The sequence below is a fragment of the Gossypium hirsutum genome, chromosome A09 (assembly GCF_007990345.1).
Source record: "Gossypium hirsutum isolate 1008001.06 chromosome A09, Gossypium_hirsutum_v2.1, whole genome shotgun sequence".
Lineage (NCBI taxonomy): Eukaryota > Viridiplantae > Streptophyta > Magnoliopsida > Malvales > Malvaceae > Gossypium > Gossypium hirsutum.
This window is the reverse complement of record NC_053432.1, coordinates 56,277,166-56,303,103: the sequence shown is the minus strand read 5'-3', so window position 1 is coordinate 56,303,103 and position 25,938 is coordinate 56,277,166. Positions and strand designations below refer to the sequence as shown.

Sequence of the window (25,938 nt, the reverse complement as noted above, 5' to 3'; positions counted from 1 at the left end):
GGTTTTTAATGATTTTTACGTTTTTGATATTGTTGCTTTGTATTCTAGCTAGCCTGTACCTTAGATTTTGAAATTTTTAAAGGTTTAAAAAAATTTCATTTTTGAATTATTGAGTTATTTGATGTTTAATGTTAAAATATGAAAGCTTGATGATAGATTTTAATGTTCTGTAAAGTGATTTTTGACAAAAATGTCAAAAAGGGATTAAATTGTAAAATATGTAAATTGAGGGGTTGAAATGTGAAATAAATGAAATTTTAGGGCTACTAAGGACCCTATAGGAATTTGGCTCTCATAAATTTAGAAAGAAATTGTGTAATTTGTGTTTTTATGTGTTTAAGGACTAAATTGTTAAAATGTGGAACTTTAGAGGCTAAAGTGTAAAAATTGCCTAAATATGTGCTCGTGGATTGAATTGAATGAATCAATGAATAAATGAGTTAATTTTCAATTTATATAGATCAAGAAAGAAAGAATTCAGATTTAGATCGGGGGAAAAGCAAAGTTATCGAATAGTCAATCTGATCCGTTAGTTTCGATTACAAGATAAGTTCGTATGTAGTAATTTCATTATAAATGTATGTTATATGCTTTGATATTGCATAAACTGTAATTATGAGATTACAGATAATGGTTGAATTGTGAATATGACACTACAGATATGTTCGACGATGAAATTGATAAGTGAAACTTCCCGGTTGAACCTTAGGAATAGTTTAGGATGCTAGTGACATATCATTAAGTTATTGCTTGGCTTCGGGCCATGATATCGGCACTTCAGGTGCGAATGATACCTTGACTTGGCTACGGGCCAAGGTATAGGTATTTCAGAGAGAAGTTACATTGATTTGGCTACGGGCCATGGTATAAGTACTTATCGATTGTGATCCTTAAGTATCTGACTTCTATTTTGAATGGTTCAACGAGTAAATGAATGATGTGGTTAAGAAAGAGGTTAGTACGAGGTGAAATAGGTACGTACGGACCCTATTTGAGTATTAAATAGAGAAAGTTCAATGAGATGGTACTTAATCATGTTTTGAGACATGAGAAAGGATTGTAGTTAATGTGGTTATGATTTGGTAATGTGTAATTGATTGAATTGCATTTATTTGATGAACTGAGTTATTCACTTACGAACTTACTAAGCTATGAAGCTTACTTTGTGTTATTTGTCTATTTTTTATAGTGTATCAAAGCTAGCTCAGATCCGGGAGTCGACTGGAACATCATCGCACTATCAAACACCTAAGTTGGTACTTTTGAGTTGTGTATATTTGGTACATGGCATATATAGGCTACTTGTGATATTTTGGTTGTGAATATAGCTATGAGAGTTGGCTTGTAAATGTATATGTTTGTTTTGTATATATAGCCATGAGTGATGGCTTGTTTTGGTATGTTTTGATATAAACGTGGTTATGGTTTCATAGTTGCTCAAATGGTTATATTTTGAGTTTGGTAAATAATCTATACGGTGTAATTGAAGTTGTTAACTTGAGAAGTTATATGATTGTGAATTAATGCTTAATGATATAAGTATTTGAATAGGTAATTGGCATTGACTTGAGTATTGATTTTGGTTGAAATGGATATGGTATGAATTGTGTATATTGATGATGAATTTGGATGCCTATTGTTTGATGAAAGGGTACCATTTTGGTTGATTAGGTGAACATGAGTAAGGGTGGAAAATTGGCCTTGCAAATGGCCTATTTTTGTCCACACGGGCAGAGACACGAACGTGTGTCTCAGCTGTGTGTGACACACGGTCATGCTACACGGCTGTATGTCCCCTAGTGTTGAAATTGAATTGAAGTCAGTATGCTCCACACGGCCTCACACACGGGCTTGTGATAGGCCGTGTGGCAGAAGTCAGTATACCCCCTAAATGGCACACGGCCTAGCACACGGGCGTATGACTTGGCTGTGTTTGTAACAGCCCGATTTAGACCCTAATCAAAACGGTGGTTTCGGGACCACGAATTCGAGTTAAAAAAATATTTAAAAATTATTTTCTGTGTTTATTTTGTGTGAATTTATATCTGTGAAATTTTCATGATTTAATTTTGTCGTTTAGGTACCCGATTAAATAAAAGGGCTTAATCGCGTAAAATAAAAATTTGGTGGTTATTTCTAAAAGGGACCTAATTTCTAATGGCTTCTTTAATGGGAACCTTTATGTTGTAAATAGTCCACTTATACATTAGTTGGACGGTATTAGGCTTATTGTATAAAGATTTTATATTAATTCATTAAGGTTATATTAGTAAAATTAAACTTAAGTTATAATATGTTATAATATATATAATAAAACATAAAAAAGTTAATATATATGTGTTATTATCGTTGTTCTTGCCGAAATCAAATAAAATAAAAAGAAACTAGGTTCAGCCATCCTTTCAAGCTCAATCAAGGTTCGTTTTTTGTTCGGTTTTTGATAATTTTTACGCGTTTGAGATCGTTGCTTCGAGTACTACAAAACCCATGCTTGAATTTTTGATTTTGGTGAATATTTTGAGTTATGCCATTGTTGAGAGCTTGTGATTTTTGTTGTTTGATGATGAAATATGAAAGATATGTTTTAGATTAACATGTTTTGTATTGGAGTTTTTGTTGATTTTGAGTAATTAGGACTAAATTGCAAAAATAATAATTTGAGGGACTAAAATGTGAAATAAATGAATTATATGGGTTTGTATAGACATGGGAAAAATTTAGCCCAACATGGGTATTTTGAAATTTCGTATATTTTGTGTTTTGTGTAATAGAGACTAAATTGTAAAAATTATAAATGTTAGGGGTAAAATGGTAATTTTCCCATTTATGTGTTTTTGGACTAAATTGAATGAAAATATGTTTGAATGAGCTTAATTTGAATATGTTTAGATCAAGAACTAAATAAATCGGATTTGGATCGGGGAAAAACGAAAATTGTCGACTAGCAGCCCTGTCTCGTTTTATAACATCCGAGGCAAGTTTATAAGCAAATAGACGTACCTAATTTTAATTAAATGCAAAGTATATATGCTGAATTGAAATTTATGAAATTATAAATGCATTGGCCGAATGTTGTTAAGCTTGGCAATTATGTTATGACTTCGTTTTGATCGAGTTACGACGTCCGAAAGCCCCATATGAATCTTAGGAATAGTTAGGATACATATGTCATGACATAGGATTCTGATATATGTGTGCGAGTAAGACCAGATTCTGATATATGTGTGCGAGTAAGACCATGGCATCGATATTTGATTCCGAGATGTGTTTACGAGTAAGACCCTGTCTGGGACTGTGGCATCGATATGTGACTACATGTAAGACCACGTCTGGGACGTTGGCATTGTACGACTTGTTTGATTATCCGAGTGTCCTATCCAATTCCGAATGGTTCATCGAGCAAAGGTAAATCGTGTACAGATGTGTAAAACAAGCCAAATGGCCAGGTATGAGTTAGCTTGTTGGTTACTAGTAAAAAGGTAAGTATATTACTTGATATTTGCTACAAGTCATGTGTTATGCTAATGTTGAATAAATGTGAGATTGATATGTGTGTTTGGCCTTGTGACTAAATAAATTGAGTATCAAATAAATGATTCCTAACTATGTGCATATGTGAGACCATGTATATTCGGTCACATATCAAGTATAGGCATATAAAGTTATATTATGATATATGAGCTTATGAATTGGAGAGTATGTGGATTAGGTTTTTACAATGATTATTGGTTTGGAAGATATATTGACCATATGGATTTTCTGCCGAGGTGATTTTTCTGTATGAAAATATATCCATAATGAAATTCATATATTTGTGACTAAGTATGGTAACGATGGTATAATTTGGTTTAGCTTAGTAATATTATTGAGTTGTTTAATTGCTTATGACTTGCTAAGCTAAGATAGCTTACTGTGTATATAATTGCTTTTGTCTTATAGATTTTGGATTCAAGACGAGCTCGGGGATCGTCAGCAAAGTCTTTCACACTATCTATAGCTTCGGTATTTAAATAGTTGATCTTGAAGTATGGCATGTATAGACTAGCCTAGAGTTGGCTTATTTTGGAAGATGAATGTATATAGGCCATGCGAAAATGGCTTTATTTCTATGCTTGAGTTCGGTATCGATGAAAACTTGGTTTAAGTTTATTTTGGTTATCATGCCGTATGTCATGGTTGATTATAAATTTTGTTATGTGATTATGATTTTGAGGTTGGTTGTTGAACTTGGATGTGGCATGAAGGAATCAACTATGCTATATACATATATATATGTGTGTTTGGTCTTAGTTTGAGCTTATATTGAAATAGTAGCTAAATATATGATGTTTGTGAAAATGTTATGTGTTTCGGCCATTTGTATAAATGGATGTTAATTAAGCTAAGGTAGGTTATGTGTTGTTAGGTAAAAATCAAGACATATGCATGGTTTAAATTGGGTGATCATTGATGGGCTATATTAATGATATGAATGACACTTGAATTGCGGTTTTGGTAAGTAAAACACATTGGGATTTAAATTTATATAAGCATTTGGGTTAATGATAAAGGACATATGTGTACTTGGTAAACAGTTATGTTATGTTAGTTGAGTTTTAAAATGTTTTACATGTATAAATATATGTGCTTATAATATGGTTGATATGTATATGTGCATGGCAATATAAATTCGTTAAATATTTATAAGTTATTAAATATGTATAAATGAATTGAGTTAGCCAAGTAAACATAGAATTGAAATGGGTTATTTATAACCGAATGCTTGTTATTAAATTGTGTTAATATGCAAACATATGAATCTCACATAGATTAACACACTAATGCTGCATATATGAATGAAAGAGTTAGTAATGAAAGTTAGTTCAATTGATATATAACTTGTGTATCATGACTTAATTAATTATAAAAATATAGGTTTAATATTCAATAATGAATTTATTGATATGTTATATATATTGTGTATATGAATTAAATGATTTTAAATATATATATATATATTTTGGATTATGTTTTATTTAAGCTATGAGGTGAATGATAATAAATTTATGATTAGATATTGGATTAAGTCATAAGCATTGATGTGATGTATATCTTGAATTGCATTGAACGTATGATTCGCATCTGTAATACGGTTGTTAAATAAAGATGATTATGACTTGAATTAATATGAAAATATTCGGAACTGTGCTTTCGTTTAGTAATGCCTCATAACCCCATTTCGACGACGGATACGGGTTAGGGGTGTTACAGTGTTGCATAGGTCAGTTTACCATATAGGTTTGGCACGGCCTAGTACACGGCTTGGCAAAAGGGCGTGTGTGGCCACTTCGAAGGGCACACGAGCTAGACACATGGGTGTGTGATCAGCCGTGTGACATAAGTTAGTATGTATGCGCTGTTTTCACACGGCCTGAGACACAGGCGTGTCTGGAGCCTTGTGAGGCACACGGCCAGTGACCCTTGTATGATTGAAAATTTTTTTAGTTTTTCTAATATTTCGTATGTTATCGGTTTAGTCTCAAACCACTTCTAAAGCATGTTTAAGGCTTCGCAGGCCCTTATAAGGGACAATGCGGTTGAGTTGAATGGTATTTGAATGTGAATGCGTAAATGTATGAGTTATGTATAATAAATGATGTGTATTGATCGGTAATACCTCATAACCCTATTCTGACAATGAATACGGGTGAGAAGTGTTACATTTATTGGTATCAGAACTACGATTTAGTCGATTCTAGGACTAATGTGACATGTGTGAGAGTCTAGCTATACATGCCATATATACTATGCGACAGTGTGATGATTCCTGACAGCTTAAATTGTGTTTTCGTATAGTAATGGATCCCGAAAGAGCTGTAGCTGACGATGTAGAAAGTAACGCGCCCGCTCCTGCTCAAAGGGCAGTGCAATCTGACTCTAGGCCTGTAACTAGTAGCTACGAGGGAAAGGCTAAACAAGTCTTCTTCCAAATGATGAACAAGTGGTTCACGGAATTCGTTCGAACGAATCAAGGGCCCTGTAAGTTGCAATAATAACTCAATTAAACTATTCTATAAATAGTATGATTAGATATGAATATATTTTGGTCATACTCTTTAAGAGTAATTATTCTGTCCACTATTAGTAGAGTAAAAAAAATCCACAAACAAATTTAAAATGATGTCAAGTGTTTTTAAATTCTTTAATTATTATTTTATTATACCCTAAAATCTTTTGTAGAGTTTTTCTTACTCCATTAATAATATATAGAACAATTATCCACTCTTTAAAAGGTTAAAATGTTTTTTTTTCCTAGTTGGCGTGCCTTGAGATCCAACTATCATCCTTCTTCGTGAGGCCAAAGTGACCCAAACAACTCACCTTAAAAGGTATAATTAATGGTTTATATATATTTAAAGAAATGGAATTGATGACATAATTAAAAAAAACAAAACAAGTAATAAAAATAAAATAATATATAAATATATAAAAAAATTATAATATAAACTATTAATACGGTAGAATATATTTAAATATAAAATATCTTAAATTTATTATAAAATATATTAATTTAATATAAATACTTAACTTATTTAATCTACAACATTACACAAACATCTATATTTATATTATTATTTAAACTTTTAATCAAATTAATAAGTATCTAACTCACTTAAAAAATAATAAAAATAATCATTTGACAAAAGAAAATTATATTATTATAAAAATATTCTTATCTTTTCACATTTTTATAAACAAATAAAAACTTACCAATAAAATATTATAATTAAAAAAAAAAGAACACTTTAAGTTTTAAATCTTGCACGTTACCTTTCCGATACTTTATTTTATTTTTAATATTTATTTGTTACATAATATTTTTTCGGTAATCTAATATTTTTATAATTACAATCTTCTGCTTAGGTAAGCTGGCTCCATTATAAGCAAAGGACATTAATAACCGCATAAGGCTAAAACCAAGTCTTTCAAAGGAATATTATTTTGCTCTTTTTTCACATAAAAGTTCACTTACTAAAATACAACCAATTATTTATTTAAGTTTTAGATTGTTGTCATCATCATTTCTTCCACTCATTTTTTAGTACTAATTATAAATATTTACAAAAGAGAGCTTTAAAGAAACTTCTTAAATTGTTTTGCATAATTTTTTCTTCCGCAAAGTCATTTGTAATTTAATAATAAAATTATGAAATAAATTAAATTATATATATATATTTCTAAATAAGAGTATGTTCATTTCTTTTAAATATGTTTAATAATCGTAATAAATTTTTAATAAAAATTGTTGAATAAATAATTTAATATTAAAAAGATAAATTGATTTTATTTTAAAAATATATTCAAAATAAATCATCTTTTTATTCTTGTTAAAGAATAAAATATTCAAATTATTATATCGAGAAATTATTTGGTATACTGCCAGTAGAATTTTCAGATTCCGTGATCATGACAAAGAGTTAACAAGTATCTTATAAAAATATAGTAAAATATTAAAAAATATTTTAAAAAAAGAGACACTTCCCAATTTTGAAGGTTATTTGTGAAATAAGAAAAAGTATACTGTTAGTGTTTCAAATATTAACCCTATTATATTAAACTTTTATCCAAAATTATAGAAAATAATATAAAATATTATATTAATAAGATTAAAATTATGAAAAAAATCAACATTTATAATTATCAGATGCCTATTTTTTACTATTGTAATATAAATTTAGAACTTATACAATTTTGTATTAAAAATCCTATATTTAATTTTTTTAGTTTATAAAACAATACCTAACTTAAAAAATTAGACATTGACATTGATTTTTTTATTTGCCTTTTTCACACATAAATTTAGAGAAGACTCACATTTAATTACATAAAATTTAATAATAAATATAAAAAACATAAAAACCTTTGAATTTTTATTTATTTATTTTATCAAAAATAAGTTGAAAAAAGTTATATGTATTTTTAATTATTTGATTAAATTACAATAAACTTTATTTGTTAGTATTAATTATTTTGAGAATATTATTAATAGAATTAATAAAATATATAATTTTTAGTTTATTATTAAAAAGTAAATGTAAAAATATAAAGGAAATATATTAGAATGTGACATGACATAAAATATATTAATATACTTATATTGTAAAATTTATAGATATCAAATTGAAATAGAAATTAAATATTGTACGTGAATAAAATTACGATTAAGGGCATCTTTGTCACCAAAACCCAAAATAAAAAGAATCAGAGGGAAAGAAGGGCATTTAAGTCATTCGAACAACTTAAACATTGCCTTCCAATAATTTTGAAAACAAAGAAAGGCAACTTACCCAAAATAACCAAATCCAAATTAGCAAACTATAATTATATTTCAAAGAGAAAAAGAAAAGAAAATCCTAACTCTCTGTCTCTCTCTGCTTTTATTTTCTCCTCGATTTTTATTTTCAAAGTATTTTGAAAAGGAAAAAAAAATTGAATAGAAATTAAATCGGAGCGGCCATTCTATCAAATTTTAATCACTGTTTCTGATTTTAAAAAATTTTGTTTCTGTTTCAGATCTGATCGCAGATCTTGAATCTCCGACGTATCTCTTCATTTTTTTTTCGTATTTTTCTCTGGTAAATTTTTTTAATTTTTCCCTCTCTTTCTTTGTTCTTTTAATAATTTAAATGCTTGAATTTTGAGTGATTTTTTTGTAGGATTAAGAGAATTGTACGGACTATTGGAAGTCGAATTTCCGAAGAAATTCATTTTCATGTTCTTCTTCGAATTCGGATTTTCTCCGCCCTGTGAGTAAAAATCTGTTATTTTTTTATTTGTTTTATCGTTATCGTTATTATATATGAAGTTTGATTTTGGATTTTGGATTTTTTGTTATGGCAGGTTGGTAAATATAGATCTTAAAAGTTGGCTCCTCAAAGGCGATCGCAGCGCCACATGGGTGGCCAGATGCAGCAAAGCAATGCTGCAGCGGCGGCGCTTTACGATCACGCCGGCGGAGGTGGCGGTGGGTCCTTGCACAATGCGGGTCCTGCCGGCGGCGATGCTGGTGATGCCGTTATGGCGCGGTGGTTGCAGTCTGCTGGATTGCAACATCTGGCCTCTCCGTTGGCATCTAGCGGCATCGACCAACGCCTCCTTCCCAATCTCCTCATGCAGGTGAACCATCGCTCTCTTTGTAATTTCCACGCGTATTTATAATTTCTGTTGTTTTAATTATTATCTGTCTGTTGCTCGATTCCAATGCGGCAATTTGAATTCGGTTAATGTATATATTTAATTGCTTTTAATTTATTTTAAATTGTCATTTTTATGAACTTATTTGGTGAACATAATTGAATTTGGTTAATGTATATATTTAATGGCTTTAATTTATTTTAAATTGTTATTTTTTTTAAACTTATTCGGTGAACATAATTGAATTTGATTAATGTATACTTTTAATTTATTTAAAATTGTCATTTTTTATGAACTTATTTGGTGAACACTCTCATGACTATTGGCATTTGAATGATGGGAAATGTTTTTGAAGATGTACATAATTCTTCACCTAATAATGTTTCTTTTTTACGATATATATTCATTTTTTCTTTTGCATGAAGTTATGAAAAATTCATTTCTAGTGTTGACAATTAGGGTGGTTAACCTTTTAATTCATTATTACGTGATAATTTGATGCTTGTTTCCTTGTTTTCCCATAAGTTTATTAATTTTCACTTCCTTTCGATTGGACTATCTGTGTTTTAAATACTTCCTATTGTGGTACCTTTATATGTTTAAATGATTTACATTTTATATGTATTCGAAGATAATGAGAAGTTACTACATTATTGAAGGGTTACGGAGCTCAATCTGCAGAAGAGAAGCAGAGGCTTTTTAAATTAATGAGGAACCTCAATTTTAGTGGAGAACCTGGGTCAGAGCCGTATACACCAACTGCCCAAAGTTTGGGAGGGCCGGGTACATCTGATGGTTTTTATTCTCCAGAGTTTAGGGGTGATTTTGGAGCTGGGCTTCTTGATCTCCACGCTATGGATGATACAGAGCTTCTTTCCGAGGTTTGGTTTTAGGGATGCGCATATTGTTTTTCATGAGATTCCGTAGTTCTACTATTTTCCTTTCAGTTTTTGTGGTGATATGGTTAGATATTTCTGGATGTTGTTTCCTCTTGATATTTTTTAAAATTCAGTCAAAATTTTACTTCAATTTAAGTTTTGTTGAGCATCTTTCTTTTTCCCCTTTTAACTTTTATTCCCTTCAGAAATAAATTTCTATTTGATTTGTTTGCAGCATGTTATCTCAGAACCTTTTGAGCCATCACCATTCATGCCTAGTTTGAATAAAGAATTTGAAGATGAACTTAATGTAACAACTAATCGGCAGCAAAAGGAGATAAGTGATGCAGATGCCTCAGCTTCATTAATTTCTGCCAATGAAAAAGAGATGAGTGCAAGGGAAAATAATGTTGCTAAGATTAAAGTTGTGGTATGTTGATTTGTAGCTATGGTGCTTCATTTCCCTCTCCTTTGCCTCTCAACCTTTTATGGAGATAGGGACATCCTTATTTCGTTGCTAAGATTAAAGTTAATGTTCTCCAATATAGTATCTTTTTATTCCCCTTTTCTTGCATTATTTATCTAGGCTGGGAAAAGTTGATATGTCTAAGCACTGCACGTTCAGTGCACAACATTATGTGCCTTGCTTTTTAGTTTTCCTGTAACTATTTCTTCAAGAATAAAAAATCCTGTTATTAAATTTCTGTCTTGTATGTGCTATAAGGTCCGCAAAAGACCATTAAACAAGAAGGAGATTTCTCGGAAGGAGGATGATATAGTAACTGTCAGTGAGAATGCTTTAACTGTCCATGAACCAAAGCTAAAGGTTTGTGTCTTATTTATAGTAGTTAATGCTACGTGACTATGTGTTATTCAGATGAACATTTTAGAACAATTGGTGCTTGATTGATTTGCCATTTCTTATATATGCTTTGATTGTTGTGTAAAGGTGGACTTGACAGCGTATGTAGAAAAACATGAGTTCTGTTTTGATGCTGTTCTGGATGAGCATGTTACAAATGACGAGGTAATACATGGTTGAAATATTTTCCATCTATATTTTTTAGTATTTCATGACCAAAGTTTATCCTTTGTTTATTGATTTTGTGTAGCAACTGATTGATTTCTTCTTTTGTTTGCTTCTACAGGTTTATCGGGAAACTGTTGAGCCGATTATTCCCATCATCTTTCAGCGAACAAAAGCCACTTGTTTTGCATATGGTCAAACAGGTGAATAGAGTTCCTGAACTTTCTTCCTGAATGGCGGGCACCTTTGCTATATTTTTTATGTTTTATTTTCATAAACTTGAAGTTATATTCGTGTGAAGGAGAACTTTTTAGTATCCAAGCTTGCATGCATCTTGGATGCCATCTATATTTCATTTGCTTCCAAAATATACTTTTACGTGAAGATTAATCCTCATTCCTTCAAGGAGAATTATATCTGGATGTCAAAGTATAAATGTCTTTAGCTACATTTGTTATTTTCTATTCCATTTTTTAATGTCTTCCCTCATGCTAGTAATTATCGCTTTGGTTTATATATAATTATTGTTCACCCTGAAATCATTTTACAATATTCAAAGAGCCAGGAAGAAATTAGATTCTAGTTTAGAACCATTTTTTTTTTTTTGGTTAAGTGATGCACATGGTATTTTGTGGTATTTTAAATATAATGGAGGAAACCATTTGGGAGGTTTAGAGACTGCAAATGTTTGAATATGTTGATGCTTTTGTGCTATGTTAATAGGTAGTTCCCGAAAACAGGAATACTCTGTTGTGAAATAAAGAAATCACATAAAACACAATGCATGATAGTCATTTTCTTATTTTCCTTAAGTTCTTGTTGGACATCTTGTTGCTAATTTCTGCACCATGTCATGGAATATACTTTTGATTTCAGGTAGTGGTAAGACGTTCACAATGCAACCGTTGCCTCTCAGAGCAGCAAAAGATCTTGTTAGATATTTGCATCAGCCAGTTTATCGGAATCAGAGATTTAAATTGTGGCTTAGCTATTTTGAGATATATGGTGGAAAACTCTTCGACCTTCTGAGTGATAGAAAGTATTTCCTTTTATTCCCTTTCTTATTTTTGTGTTGGTTTAAAAAAAAAAAATCTTTTTTCCCTTAGACCACCTGATTGATTTATGATGAAGTTTCTGCTGGTACTACGTCAAACGCACATTCTCTTTCAACATGCTTGATGATGTAACTGTGGATGCATATATGTATTAATGATAACAATTAGATTGCTCAATATTCTAAATGTTCTTCTAAAGGAAACTTTGTATGAGAGAAGATGGGAGACAACAAGTCTGCATTGTTGGATTGCAAGAATTTGAGGTGTCAGACGTGCAAATTGTGAAGGAATACATTGAGAGAGGAAATGCCGCTAGAAGCACAGGATCTACTGGTGCAAATGAGGAATCTTCAAGGTCACATGCAATTTTACAGCTTGTCATCAAGAAGCACCCAGAGATAAAGGAGTCCAAGCGGAGAAATGATGGGGATGAGTCAAAACCTGGGAAGGTTGTAGGAAAGATTTCTTTTATTGATCTTGCTGGCAGCGAAAGAGGTGCTGATACCACTGACAATGACCGGCAAACTAGGTAAGTTTAAATCTGTCCATGGGAAAAAAGAAGGTTTCGGAAACCACTTCCAAAGGTCTAATATGTGGATTAGCTTTATCCATCAGCTTGTTAACTAGCTTAACACCTGGTTTGTTTTTAGCTTGGTTCTGATATAATGGTTTTAATTCTTGCTAGGATTGAAGGTGCTGAAATAAATAAAAGCCTTTTGGCTCTTAAGGAGTGCATTCGTGCGCTAGACAATGACCAGATCCATATACCTTTCCGTGGGAGCAAACTCACTGAAGTACTTCGTGACTCCTTTGTTGGCAATTCAAGGACAGTTATGATCTCCTGTATTTCTCCAAATGCAGGATCATGTGAACATACTCTCAATACTCTGAGATATGCTGATAGGTATGCTTGTTTCTATAATGAGTCTCTACAAAATGGACTTCCTTTGTTGCAGTAGATAGTATTGTCGTAGTTATGGACTAAATAAGGGTCATTATTCTCCAAACCAACAGGGTTAAGAGTCTTTCCAAAAGTGGTAATCCAAAAAAAGAGCAGGCGGTAAATTCTTTTCAACCAAGTAATAAGGATGCTTCTTCAGCATCGTCTCTGTTACCTACTGCTGTTGTAGAAGATATTTATGAGCGACAACCGGAAGTAAAAGTTGTTGATACTGGTCGAAGGGTAGCAGAGAAAGATGTTTATACTACAGACTTTGACAAACAGCCCTCTACTTTTTCGTCAGGTTACCCTTTCAATGGGAGGGAGGAAAGTGGAAAGGCTTCTGGCCCAACGGATAGGGAGAGATTTGAAGTGAATAGTAATTATGGTGGTTCTTCGAGCCAAAGAGTTTATTCATCAAATTCTCAAAATTCAGCTGATACAGAAGAGAAAGTGCCAAAGGTGTCACCACCTCGTAGAAAAGCAACTAGAGAAGAAAAACTGGAAAAGACAAGGAATTGGGCAAAGAAAGACGGAGGAGGATCTGATTCGTATGCTTCAAACTCGAGGCAGGTGAATGCTGTTAATAATAACGAAACTAATACCATTGGACATAGACAATATGATCCAGAAGAAAAACAGGAAAAGACGAGGAATTGGGCCAAAAAAGATGGAGGATCCGATTTTTCTGCTTCAAACTTGAGGCAGGTGAATGCTGTTAATAATAATGAAACTAATACCGTCGGAAGTAGACAATATGATCCAGAAGAAAAACCGGAAAAGACGAGGAATTGGGCCAAGAAAGACGGAGGAGGATCTGATTCGTCTGCTTCAAACTCGAGGCCGGTGAATGCTGTTAATAATAACGAAACTAATACCATTGGATATAGACAATATGATCCAGAGCCTCCCACTGATGCGAATATCAATGCAATACTTGAGGTAGGCGATCTGTACTGTTCATTTTGTTGTTTTATATTTACGGTCTCGGGATTTTCTTCATTCTGTGTATGCTTTTGGTTTGTTGCAGGAGGAAGAGGCTCTAATTGCTGCTCACAGAAAAGAAATTGAGGACACAATGGAGATTGTTCGTGAAGTAAGTAAATTTGCATTTGATCCATGGTGAATATTTTTCATTTTTGAGTACTTGTGTTGTGAGGCATTTACATTCCTTATACGGAAGCCACATCAATAAGCTGAACAGATTATCCTTCTCCCTTTTCCAAATATTCATATCTATGCTGCTCTGTCTCTTCATTTTTCTTAAAAAGTATTCATGTCTAACACTTGTGTCCAAAACATTCTCGGACAAGGGTATTGGGTATGACACTTCAAAGTCCCTCCAAATACATGAAAAAACTAAAAAAAGAAATCTGAACATGCCCTCTTATGACATATACTTGCATCCAACACTTGCACTTGAGTTTGAGAAACATAGATTCATCCAACAATTGAATCAGTGTTCATCTTATTTTGCCCCTTTATGATAGGAAATGAAGCTTCTGGCTGAGGTGGAACAACCAGGCAGCCACATTGACAATTATGTGACCCAGCTGAGCTTCGTTCTTTCACGCAAGGCTGCTAGTCTGGTGAGTCTTCAAGCTCGCCTTGCCCGGTTCCAGCATCGACTGAAAGAGCAGGAGATACTGAGTCGGAAAAGAGTTCCTCGTTGATGCCAGCTCTTTGTTCTCTGCTTTCATTGCTGCATCAGACTCTGTCCAGTAATTTCCTCTCCTATAGATTATTATGGTACTATTTGTCCTACTGGACATGTATGTTAACTATTTGATTAAACTACCTGACGGTTCTAAGCGTAGGAACAAATTAGTCCCTCTACTATAAAGTGAGCAATTTAGTCCTTGTACATTTAGTTTTGAAGCAAATAAGTAAAACTGTAAACAACAGTAAGGTTGAATGTTAAAAAGATACTAATCTGTTTTTTAAAGTGACGCAAAAAGAAAGTAAATGTATAGGGACTAAATTGCGCACTTTTATTTGCTCTTCAGCCTATAGCATAGGGACCTGTCAGATAGTTTAACCTTGAACATTTTTACAAGCTGATGAATTCTCTTAAAAGAATCTACTCAGTTCTTGCAGTCGATGCACGGAGCTGCATTAGGGTCTTGAGAGGAAATTCAGCAGTGTGCAAAGATCCCGGTCCTATTTCCCCCAGCATCAAATGTTGCAGATCGCGTTTCCTTCAAACGCAATGGCAAAGATAATTCAGGTGCAGATACTTGTGTGATGCTTGATTTATCAAAATGTGTATTGTTTTAGATGAATCTGATAATGTTCTGGTTGAAGATTGAATGGTTTTGGTGGCCTTCTGTTGTTTAAAGGGCGACAAGAAAATGCTTTCTTTGAAATCATTTCTAGGAAATGAGAGAGAAAAAAAAAAGAAGGGAAAATAAGGTTTTTGTTTTTCCCCTTTGTTTATTCTGTAGTTTTGAAACTATATATATTCTGTTTTCTCACCTCAAAAAGCACCTTGTGAATGTTATATAGACCCAGTAGTATGTAGTAGTGTCCTTTTCAAGTATTTTGTTATGTCGTAATCGTATTTTAAGGTATTTTATATTTGTATTATATTTTATACATTAATAATTTGTATTTATATATATGTGAAAACATTCGTGCATTTTGGTTATGTGTGTTATTTTACAGTCACTTTTAGTTTTTTCTTTAATTAATATTTTTCAAGTATTTTTTGTTTCTCACCTAAAAAGCTCCTTCTGCACCTAATATAGGTCCGGCAATTCATTCCAATGTGTAATGATGGTGTTTTTGGTATTTTAATAATTTGAATTATATAAATCTTGTATGTGTCATGCCCATGTCCTTTTCCGGTCGTGTTTAATATTTGTCAAATTTACGATATAAATTGACTTGGTGTAAATACACATAAAATTTTGTTTGTGGTTCAAAATATATATGAAAATTTGAAGTTCAATCGTAAACATTTAAAGAAATAAATATATCATTTTACTTTTATATTAGATAAATATAATTATATATGCATATAATATATAAATATAAAATATCATTATATTAATAATTATGTTCATAATTTGTGAAAATCAAATTAAATCAAAATTTCACATACAAAATTACATAAATTCAAAATTCTTATATAAGATTACACATTAAATTAAAATTTTGTATAATTTTAAAATTTATTAAAATTAATCGTGTATTTATATCCTATATTATTATAATAATATTCTGATTCTTCATTTTTGCTTAAGCAGCACCTGTGTAAATATTAGATTATGATCTTCAAGGATCTCCAAAATGCATGTACAAATTTGATCATATTTGTATCGAGAAATGAGCATGCCTGAAATCGAGTAGAGCATATCGGTTTTAATTTACAATGACCAGAAACAAATGGTAGAAACGATCCAAAGAAGAGTTGATATAATATAAGCGAAACCGTAGCAATTACCAGTGTTAAAAAAAAAAAAAAACCAAAATTTATGTTACAGATGAAATGCCTGTAAGAATCCTCTAGAAAATCTAAAATCTAATTTCATCACTTATTGGTGCTACTGAGCTCCTAAAGGTTCCGATGGCTGCTGCAGCAACTCAAGTTCCTCTAAATCCAGATCCTCGGTGTGGATTGGCGGTATATCCTGTTTTAAAATCAGAGGACAAGAAAACAAGGATTGTTATCGTTTATGGATATCAATGTTAGATGGAATCTAATGCTAAATTCTTGGTTCGAACCAGGCTAGGTTTAGGTCCAGGCTGGACCTATGTATTGACCAAGCCTGACTTGCCCGAAATATGGAACTCAAATATTCTACCAACTCAAATGATTAACCCAACTCTATTTAAACTCACCTATATATTCTTTTTCTTTTTAAATATGTTAATTTTATTTAGTATTTAGTATTTCGTCTTATTAAATCTTAAACATATATAACTCAAAATATTTTTTAATATTTATATTATAATATTATATTTTTTATATGATATTAAGTTAAAATATATATATAAAGAAAAGAAAAATAAAATTATATAATTAAAAAGAGGCCAGATCAAACTTGAACCTTGAATGTTAGAATCCAAGCTTGCCCTATTTTCTAAATGAGTTTTTTTTTTTTTTTGCTAATACTCATTTTTTAAGCCTAATATTTGTCCAACCCTCTAAATTATTGAACGGACCTTCAATTTTGGACTAGTATGAGGATATGATCCTCTAAATAGACTCATGTTATACACATCTGTATGCGACAGTCCTAACTGACTCCGAATAACTTATATCAAATGAATCCAATATGAGCTGACACAATATTAAGCTGGTACCTCAGCCTGTAGTAACTGATGTGGTTGCTGGTCTTGTGCCATTGTGTAGGGTTGCGGCTGTGACATACGGTAATATGGCTCCTTGAGATCGAGTTTGCAAGATGATGTCTGAATAATTCCTCCTTGTTCTGCCCCGGGACCCCACATTTTAGCTATAACAGTCGATCTACCTCGTTAGAAAAAATGAAACAGCAAACCAGAAACACAAAAAGGAGATAGGGACTACCTGACAATGTTAGGTATATGGTATAACTTTGAGCATTATGGGCAATCATATGAAGTTGGCCTGTTATTTCTTGCCCGGCCATAACGTAAATCGGCTGTGAGAGGACACATCGTATCTGGTACCAGTGTGTTGTAGGTGCACCGGGGGCGGTCGTAAGCCATCTTTGCACGGTACTGTCAATAAAGCAGCTTGATTGCATTTAGATAGGATGAAACACCGGTTCTGATGAATAAAGCAAAATTTTAAAGCATTACCTTCCATTGAACAGAACATCGAACCAACAGGCCAACCCGTGGACTCTAGTCCCGACAGATGCTGTGAATTTCAACGGGATATCTATTTCATACAAGTCCTCTTCCTACACAAAAGGGAACAAGTTTACTAAATATTTTGCTTTTGCTAATAACCATTCCAAATCTATGCTTTTCTTTAAGTACCCATGCACCCTCCAAATACAAGATAAAACTTTAAAAGAATTGAATGCACCCGTGTTGGATATGTAAACCGTATCCTACCCTAACACCCAAGTTTGAGTAAGATAAATTACAAGTAGTCAACTGTGTTTTGACTTTCATTTTTCTAGAAGTACTTGCGTCCTACGAACATATGTGCTTTGGTTCCATGAAAATTACCATAAGAGACTACATTAGTTAATAAGAGGAGTGTATAAAGGCTCTCGTTTATACCTTTATTTCATTGAAGTTGAGAACATGGCACATGGGAGGACACACCAATAATCTCGGATCGAAAGCGTCCACCACAGGCTGAATGAAAGGAAAACACATTCAGTTAAAAATTAGTTGAAACAGAATGAAATATCAACGGAGTAACCATAAACACACAAAGATTGGCGACTGCCATAGAAATTTATGGGCAAGCATTCTAAACTTGCATTTTAGTAAGGATTCTGTAGAAGTGCTGGAATTTAACTTGACAGATGCATGTGAAAATGTATGAAACAAACCTGAGAAAAATATCCCTGGAATGCAGACCCATATAACGGTGTCAGATCCACACCATAATAATTTTGCTGCTGCCAGAAAAGAGCCTGCAAATTCTTCCAGGTTAGGGAGAGGAACAGAAAAGGTCGATAAAATGAAAAGTTAAATGAAACTGTAGTAAAGTAACAGCAAATCAAGGAATGCAGAATGGGATGCTATCTGAGCCTTATATTACTCAAACTCAGGCTAAAGTGTTGAATATGGATATGTGTTCAATACAAGGATGTTCAATTTTATAAAAGCTTTTTTCATGTATTTAGAGGGTCTTCGGAGGATCATATCTCCATACCATATCCAAACATATGTTGGATATGATTACTTCAAGAAAAATGAAGGAAAAAGATCGCTCCGTAAATTTCTGACAAGAATTATAAAACAATTTATACAGCGAACAAGTTTCTATGTAATTTTCTTAACTGGACTGGATAAGGAAACGAATTCACAGCAACAAGTCATGAGATTTTGAGATCGACTTTCCTCGTTTATGTATAAGTTTACACAGAAGGATAAAATCACTTTATATTACTTTAGAAAAACAATGTTGAATACATACCTTATTTGCAATTTCAACAAATAAATATTCATCACTGAAAGGAGCCATATGTATCCTACAATATTAAGATAGCATGAGATTATCTCAAAGAAAAAGACCTTACGCATTTTACAGCTTGATGAAAACATTGATCAATGGAGACTATGAGACTATGTTACTCGGATTCAAATGCAAGTATCGGATACGGACAGGTTTGACACTAGAGGTGTCCACAGGCCATGCCAAGCCATGACTCAAATCTATTATCCCAAACCCATTCAAGCTGGACCCAGTTCAGCCCGCCCATTTTTACTATTCAAATAATAATAAGTTTTTAAAAAATTATATTAATATATTTTATAATTAAGTTTAAATAAAAAATATTAATTTTATCATCAAAGTTTTAAGCTTGGCCAGACCAGTCCAAATTAAAATCACCTTGTCTAAGTCCAACCCAAGTCAGGTAGCCCAATCTTTGAACAGGTCTGTCCAACATGGATACATTCAATTTTTTCAGTTTTTCTATATAGTAGGACAGTCCTTGAAATGTCATATACTCACACCTATGTCCTAATATGTGTAGAACACAAGTGTCAAATGTCAATACTTTAAGTAAAATAAAGAGTCCCAACAATCATTTAACCAGTTTAGTTTCAGAAAGACTGACAAACCAAGAAATGAAATGCATGTCTTCACTGACAGTGGAAACCCTACAAGTAATGGGCTCTATGTTTTTTGGATTCAAGTATGAATGTCGGAAATAGGAGTGTGCCCGACACAGGTATATCCAATTTTTTCTTAGTTTTTCCTTATATTTGAAAAGTCCTCGAAAGGTCATATCTCTATATCCGTGTCAGAAGATATGTCAGACAAAGGTGTCAAATACAAGTACTTCAAGAAAATTTGGGATAACATTACCAGCAAATTGAAAATCATTATCAACTACATGAGAAATAAACGTATTGAATGGAGTAGCTTTTACCTTCCAGTCGAAGGAAACATTTTCCCATTAGGTACAAGGAACCGATCTCTTGCAATTATATAGGATTCCAACATTCTCTCATTAACTAATAAGGTGCCTGCAAGTGACAAAATCAACTAAAGAATCAATGAAAAACAATGTTGAAAAAAGCAGACTGAAGGTAAAACCGATGAGACCTCAGTTATCAGTTTAACTGGTTGAACAGAATGGTTTATTAAGAAGAAATATATTAAATAACTAATTCTATTATTAAATAAGTATTAAATATAACAAATATTAAATAAAAATATGTAATTTGATTAAATGGTCCAAATTTTCATAAAGTTAAAAGGCATTAAAGGTTAAAATCTAATAACATATAATAATTTTTTATTAAAAATTTTCTTAAAAAAATTAAGATCCGGTTTCTACCTTTTTCTTACTGGTTCAACTGGTTAGAAAACCAAGCAATTAAATTATAATATTATATATACCAGACTGATTGGACCAACGATTTCCGGTTCAACCAGCTCAACAGGCTAGTCCAGTCTAGGTTTCTCAACACTGATCAAAAGTAAGCAGAAAAATTTAAACATCCACAAAATAGTTCATATTCAAATGATTTTCACTCATCATTTTCTTATCAGAAAATCTTCATTTCCATGAGAATAGAGCATCAAAGCAAGGATTATAAAAAGTTATCAAAAGTTCAGCATAGTGAGATTTTTTATCATCACATTTAACAAAAACAGCAGAGCCTGACACACCAACATACCCATTGGTTCAGAGATGAGAATATCCGCTTTCTCCGGCAACTCAGCTTCCTCAACTTTGCCTTTAATTACCTACATTTTGCATGTCATTTGTAACCGAATACATGAGAAACCGGATCAATCTAGATATAAGAGGAAATGCGAACAAAGTGACAAGACAAGCACATACAGTAATTCGTTGACCTAATGTCGGGTTCCCAGTGATAAGTTTACGAGCATAATCTGCCATTTCAGAAGCTTCAACAGCATAAACATGCTTTGCACCAGCCTAACAGGGAGTAGAAAACAAATTGAGTATTTACAACCAATGGGAAAAGCAATAGCATATGCACATGGTCAAAATCTATATTGTTCTGACTCTTCGTTTATGCTGAAATACAGTATCAAATGCTCGTGTCTGACATTATTATGCATGGGCAAAGCATAATGGGAGCCAAAGCCCCCAACCCCCAACCCCAAATTTTGAATTATTTTTTAATAAATATATTCATATACTAAATAATATTGATTGGCCCCCTCAAAGTTAACGTTATATGCTTATTTATAACTTAAATTTATGCATTATGCACTAAAAAAGTTAAAGCACATTATTGTTTATCTTTTCATTTCACCATTTATCATTATATATTTACAAACTCTTCAAATTAATTGGTTTATTATTAAATATCAAGTCCTATCATTTGAACTTAAACTAATTGCATGACAAGAGGCTTTTGCTTCTTCTTGGATTTAGTATTTGTTAAATTATTATTAAAAAATACGCAACAAACTTAAAAAATATGAATTCCTTGCAAATATTTGGTTGTCAACATCAAAAGAAAGATTGTTTTTTTATACTTTCATTCAAGAATTGACAAAACTTATGATTTTATAAGTTCTTAATTTTCCTCCCTCCAAAAATAAATAAATGTCAAGGTCTATCATTGTGGTTATAACCTCCAAGTATCCTCCAAATACACAGAAAAACTTATAAAAGCCTAACCATACCCGTTTTGGACATGAGTCAGACACTAACATTGAGTACGTGTGACACACGACAAAACAAGCCAAAAGGTTAAAAATACCTGAGCAGCAAATAATGACAAAATACCACTGCCTGCACCAACATCAACCACCACACAACCTGTAAAATCCACTCGGTTCTCAATTACAGCAGCATAATAGGTTCCTGGAGAAAAACCATTAATCAATCATCAGTCTTTAACTTCTTTTCTATGTTGATTATACACAATGGCATAATATATCACTGTAGTGGGCTTTGTTAGCATAGTCTACAAAATTTAAGACTGTACTATAGGCTTAGGAACGAAACAGTCTATCTATTAAAAAAAAAAAAGAGCAATTCAATCATTGTATATTTAATTTTGAAGAAAATAGATAAATTTGTAAACAGCAGCATGGTTTAATGTTAAATAATAGACCCGGAAAAAAAAGTAGGTTGGACTTTGTTGTGTTTTAAAAAATGTTGAATTTTAGTTTTTCTTTTGTATCACTTTAAAACACGACAAGCCAGCACCTTTTAATGGTTAAGGTTACTGCCATGTAAAGTTTTACCTATTTGCTTCAAAATTAAATGTATAGAGACTAAATTGCTCGTTTTTATAGAACTAATTTGCTCTTCAGCTTATAACATGAGGATCTACTAGATAATTTAACCAAAGAAAATTTGTAACAGAAAATCAAATGAAACACAGCTCTGTGATTTAACCTGTTCTCACATAATCTTGTAACATATTCTGTTGATGTAGCAATTGTCCATAATAATGGAAGTACATTTTAGCAGAAGATGGCTCAATTTTATTATCGAACTTGCTCTTAGAAACAGAAATGTCTCCATTAGGCAAATGTGTTCCTGGATGAGAATGGAAAAATAAAAATTATGAAAGGCTACATAACAGTCAATTTTTCTGCATCATCATAAGAAGGTGTTCGAAAATAGCACCTTTGCTTTCCATCTGCCATTGTTCGAATGCAGAATGGAAGTCCCTGCTCTCCTCCTCATTTCTAAACCGGATGGAGACTCCCCGAGAATATGATTTCTGATTAAAACGTAACTATTGTATATCATACTTATCAATAGCAACAATTTCACAAAACTTTTAACACAACACATTTGGCAAGGATATATACTCCTAAGTCCGTATTGCAATATACTAGATAGAAAGTGCTGATATATGTAACCATCAACCAGCATTTGAACTAGGAATGGCAAAAATCTTGAAAACCATCAAATTTTGATCTGTTCTGTCCCTTTAGGGATTTTCTTTTCCTTTTGAAATCAGGTTTCAGGGCAGGGCGGGTCAGTTTTTTAATTAAAATTTTCAAGGTCAAATCAGGATGGGTTTAGGTAAAAGACACTCTGCCCTACCCCGATATATTTACCAACATGATACTTTTTTTTATATTTTATAACCATTTTTATATTTTTCATTATAATTTCTTAATTTTATGAGAATTTGTAGCATAAATTTTAATCAATGAATTTTTATAACTTTTTTATTACAACTTTTTAATTTTATAAAAGTAATATAATATAGAACATTATGCAAATTTTTAAAACGAATTGGGAAAATCATTTTACAGTCGGGACAAAATCGAGGCAAAAGTTTTAAATAAAGTTCAGGACAGAACAGATAAATTTGGGAATATATAAGTTAAGGTCAGGTCAGGCCAAGCAAGCAAAAAAGCCCACCTGTTGCCATCCCTATTCTATAACCTGCTGTTAAAGTTATCCCCATTCAATGAGAAATCAGAATTTTAATTTACTTTTTTGAAAAGTTTTCTTTCCCGTGTATAGGGCAATTAAGTTGTATCACTAATAAAGATTTAATTGACCTTTTAGGTACTTAGCAATTAACATTACAAAACTGTTTTTAAATGAGAAACCTTTAGCAATTCAGAAGATTATGTTAGTATCATGTGTCATCTGGACTTAGATCAAAACAAATCTGGATATGACTCACATAATATATATCGAAGAGAACCAATATCGCATAGTTGGATGACAAAGTTTCCATGTCTGAACTTTGTCATTTCAGCCAAAGCCTTATTGACATTTAGTTATATATTTTAATATTTTAAATTTTGCATAATTTATCAAATTCATTTAATTTCAACTCTAAATCCATTTACTTGAAGGATTGAATCAGGATTGAATCATTGCACTTGTCATTCATTAGATAAAAATAATGTTCAAAACTTTTAATAAGCAAAGCCAGAGCATATTCTAGTTTTACAGACAATGTACCAAACCAGAATTCCATTGCTAATCATAGTAACATAATATATACATATTTAATGATTTTAGTACCTCTTTATTGGTATCAGCACTCTCTGAGACACAAAGTGATTGAAGAGGTCCCAACTTGAAGAGCTGAAAACAATAAACACACACACACATACAAATTTCAACTATTTTACAACATTGTAACTGTCAGTAACTAAAATTTTCCATTCAACAGTAGTAAATTTCAACAATTCAATCTAATTTTCAACTTCGCCATTCTTCATCAAAAGAAAAACTATACCCAAAATAAAAATTGTAATAATAATAAAGAAAAAAAAAAGAAAAACCTTGTGCAGCTCTTCAATGGTAAAGAAAAACATAGACGTTTATTAAACCAAAAACAATTGAAGTTCTTTGTTTCCCATTTTTATTAAGACCATAAAAACCCAATATTACATATTTCATTACCGTTTTCTCCAGAATCAAACAAGATCCTCTTTCACTTACCTGAGAGGTTCCAAGATCGACATTGAACCCGTCAATAAATTCCGAACCTTGATGAAACCGAAGCGCGGCAACTCCATCATCAGCACTGAATCGAGCAATCACCGGTGTTGAAGAAGAAGAAACCGATGAAGAGGAAGACAGTTCAGAAACAGCCGCCAATGTGAACTCCAAGTGTTTGTGTTTATGCCCAGTTGAATCCCCCATTATTATTATACAAAACTCCCCCTAAACAAAGTAGATAGAAAATTTTCTGAATCCAATCAATTTCCAAATTAGGGTTTTTATCAGAGAAAGGAAAAAATGAATTTAAAAGAAAATTAGAGCAGCCACTAAGTGAGAGATAGAATAAAAGACAGTAGCTTTAAGCTGATGTCTGCTAGATCTCTTAAGGTTCGAATTTGAATGAAAGTGATTATAATTTGGATCAATTTAATTAGGTTTTGAATTATTATTTTATTATTCAAATTTAGGGGAAACTCAGCATTAACTACTAAATTATGAGTAAATTTTCGTTTTGGTCACTTGATTATAAAAAGTTAAATTTGGTCAATTATTTAAAAATTTTTATTTAAGTTACTGAACTATTTAAAATTTTTTATTTAAATTACAAAGTTGTTAAAATTTGTTTTTTAAGTTTCACCAACAAGCTCCAAGCAATATCGATAATCGGTATGATAGATCAATACCCATTGATGAATAGAATAACATTTATTAGATCTAATCTGATGGTTAGTATCGTAGATCGGAAAAAAAATTGTTTGAATTTAATTCGAAGATTCATAACGTCAAAAGTTGTTTCATAAAAAAAATTGAGCTATAGAAAGGAAGGGAAAAGAGAGTTTTTAATTAGTACAGAAAGTGCGAACAGAGAAAGTCATTTATCATTGATTTTAATAGCTATGTGACTTAAATAAAATTTTTTGAATAGTTCAATGATCAATGATATAATTTACCCTTAAATTTAATTATAAAATGCTTAAATAAAATTCACCTATTTTTTTTTAAGTTAAGTCACTCTTTTTTTAATAAAAAGTGCTACTTAAATTATGAGTATTATATTTTTTGGTCCAATTGGGAAGCGGTATTTTAAATTTAATATTAGATGAAAAGTTCTCTCCCTAGTTTTTATTATCTTATCCCTTAATCTTCACTCAAGCACCTGACTTTTCACTTTAAAATGTAATAAAAAAAATTCTATCAACTACTTTATTTTAAACGACAATAAGGATCTATATCAAAATTATTTTTTTTCTACTTTGTTTATTTTATGTAAGTTAAAAATATAATTATAAGTTTAACTTCGAATGTGTATTTATCTTGTCGTTTTGTT

At 31.9% G+C, this 25,938-nt stretch overlaps 2 protein-coding genes across 8 annotated transcripts; one reads left to right on the top strand and one right to left on the bottom strand.

The window, feature by feature from the left end:
- Positions 1–8,268: 8,268 nt before the first annotated feature.
- LOC107888930 (kinesin-13A-like) lies at positions 8,269–15,712 on the top strand. Of its 5 annotated transcripts, none has more exons than XM_016813202.2 (15): positions 8,269–8,615; positions 8,697–8,786; positions 8,881–9,156; positions 9,834–10,055; positions 10,288–10,482; positions 10,777–10,878; positions 11,002–11,079; positions 11,201–11,282; positions 11,956–12,118; positions 12,334–12,663; positions 12,820–13,038; positions 13,149–14,016; positions 14,105–14,170; positions 14,565–14,795; positions 15,172–15,712. In XM_016813202.2, exons 3-14 carry the CDS (start codon positions 8,935–8,937, stop codon positions 14,745–14,747), a joined length of 2,730 nt encoding a protein of 909 aa, XP_016668691.2. In that variant the 5' UTR covers positions 8,269–8,615; positions 8,697–8,786; positions 8,881–8,934; the 3' UTR covers positions 14,748–14,795; positions 15,172–15,712.
- Positions 15,713–16,462: 750 nt separating this feature from the next.
- On the bottom strand, positions 16,463–25,029 carry LOC107888928 (probable histone-arginine methyltransferase 1.3). Of its 3 annotated transcripts, none has more exons than XM_016813200.2 (15): positions 24,609–25,029; positions 24,186–24,248; positions 22,818–22,914; positions 22,584–22,727; positions 21,940–22,043; positions 21,045–21,143; positions 20,878–20,947; positions 20,124–20,220; positions 19,163–19,217; positions 18,573–18,656; positions 18,295–18,372; positions 17,863–17,966; positions 17,609–17,781; positions 17,383–17,534; positions 16,463–16,706 (listed from the first exon to the last, which is right to left on the bottom strand). In XM_016813200.2, the coding sequence occupies exons 1-15, from the start codon at positions 24,810–24,812 to the stop codon at positions 16,620–16,622; spliced, it is 1,611 nt and encodes a 536-aa protein (XP_016668689.2). In that variant the 5' UTR covers positions 24,813–25,029; the 3' UTR covers positions 16,463–16,619. The 3 variants fall into 3 exon arrangements, with proteins under 3 accessions (XP_016668689.2, XP_016668688.2, XP_040933648.1); XM_016813199.2 differs by having other exon boundaries at positions 17,609–17,796; positions 24,609–25,022; XM_041077714.1 differs by having other exon boundaries at positions 17,609–17,796; positions 22,818–22,899; positions 24,609–25,022.
- Between the last annotated feature and the right edge of the window lie 909 nt (positions 25,030–25,938).

Coding starts and splice junctions, on each gene's coding strand:
- LOC107888930 (XM_016813202.2), top strand. CDS start 8,935: ATGGGTGGCCAGATGCAGCAAAGCAATGCTGCAGCGGCGGCGCTTTAC. Junction 11,283..11,955: donor TTTTGCATATGGTCAAACAG/GTGAATAGAGTT, acceptor TTTTGATTTCAG/GTAGTGGTAAGACGTTCACA. Junction 13,039..13,148: donor ACTCTGAGATATGCTGATAG/GTATGCTTGTTT, acceptor CCAAACCAACAG/GGTTAAGAGTCTTTCCAAAA.
- LOC107888928 (XM_016813199.2), bottom strand. CDS start 24,812: ATGGGGGATTCAACTGGGCATAAACACAAACACTTGGAGTTCACATTG. Junction 20,948..21,044: donor CATTAGGTCAACGAATTACT/GTATGTGCTTGT, acceptor TGCAAAATGTAG/GTAATTAAAGGCAAAGTTGA. Junction 16,707..17,382: donor ATCAGTTACTACAGGCTGAG/GTACCAGCTTAA, acceptor ATTTTAAAACAG/GATATACCGCCAATCCACAC.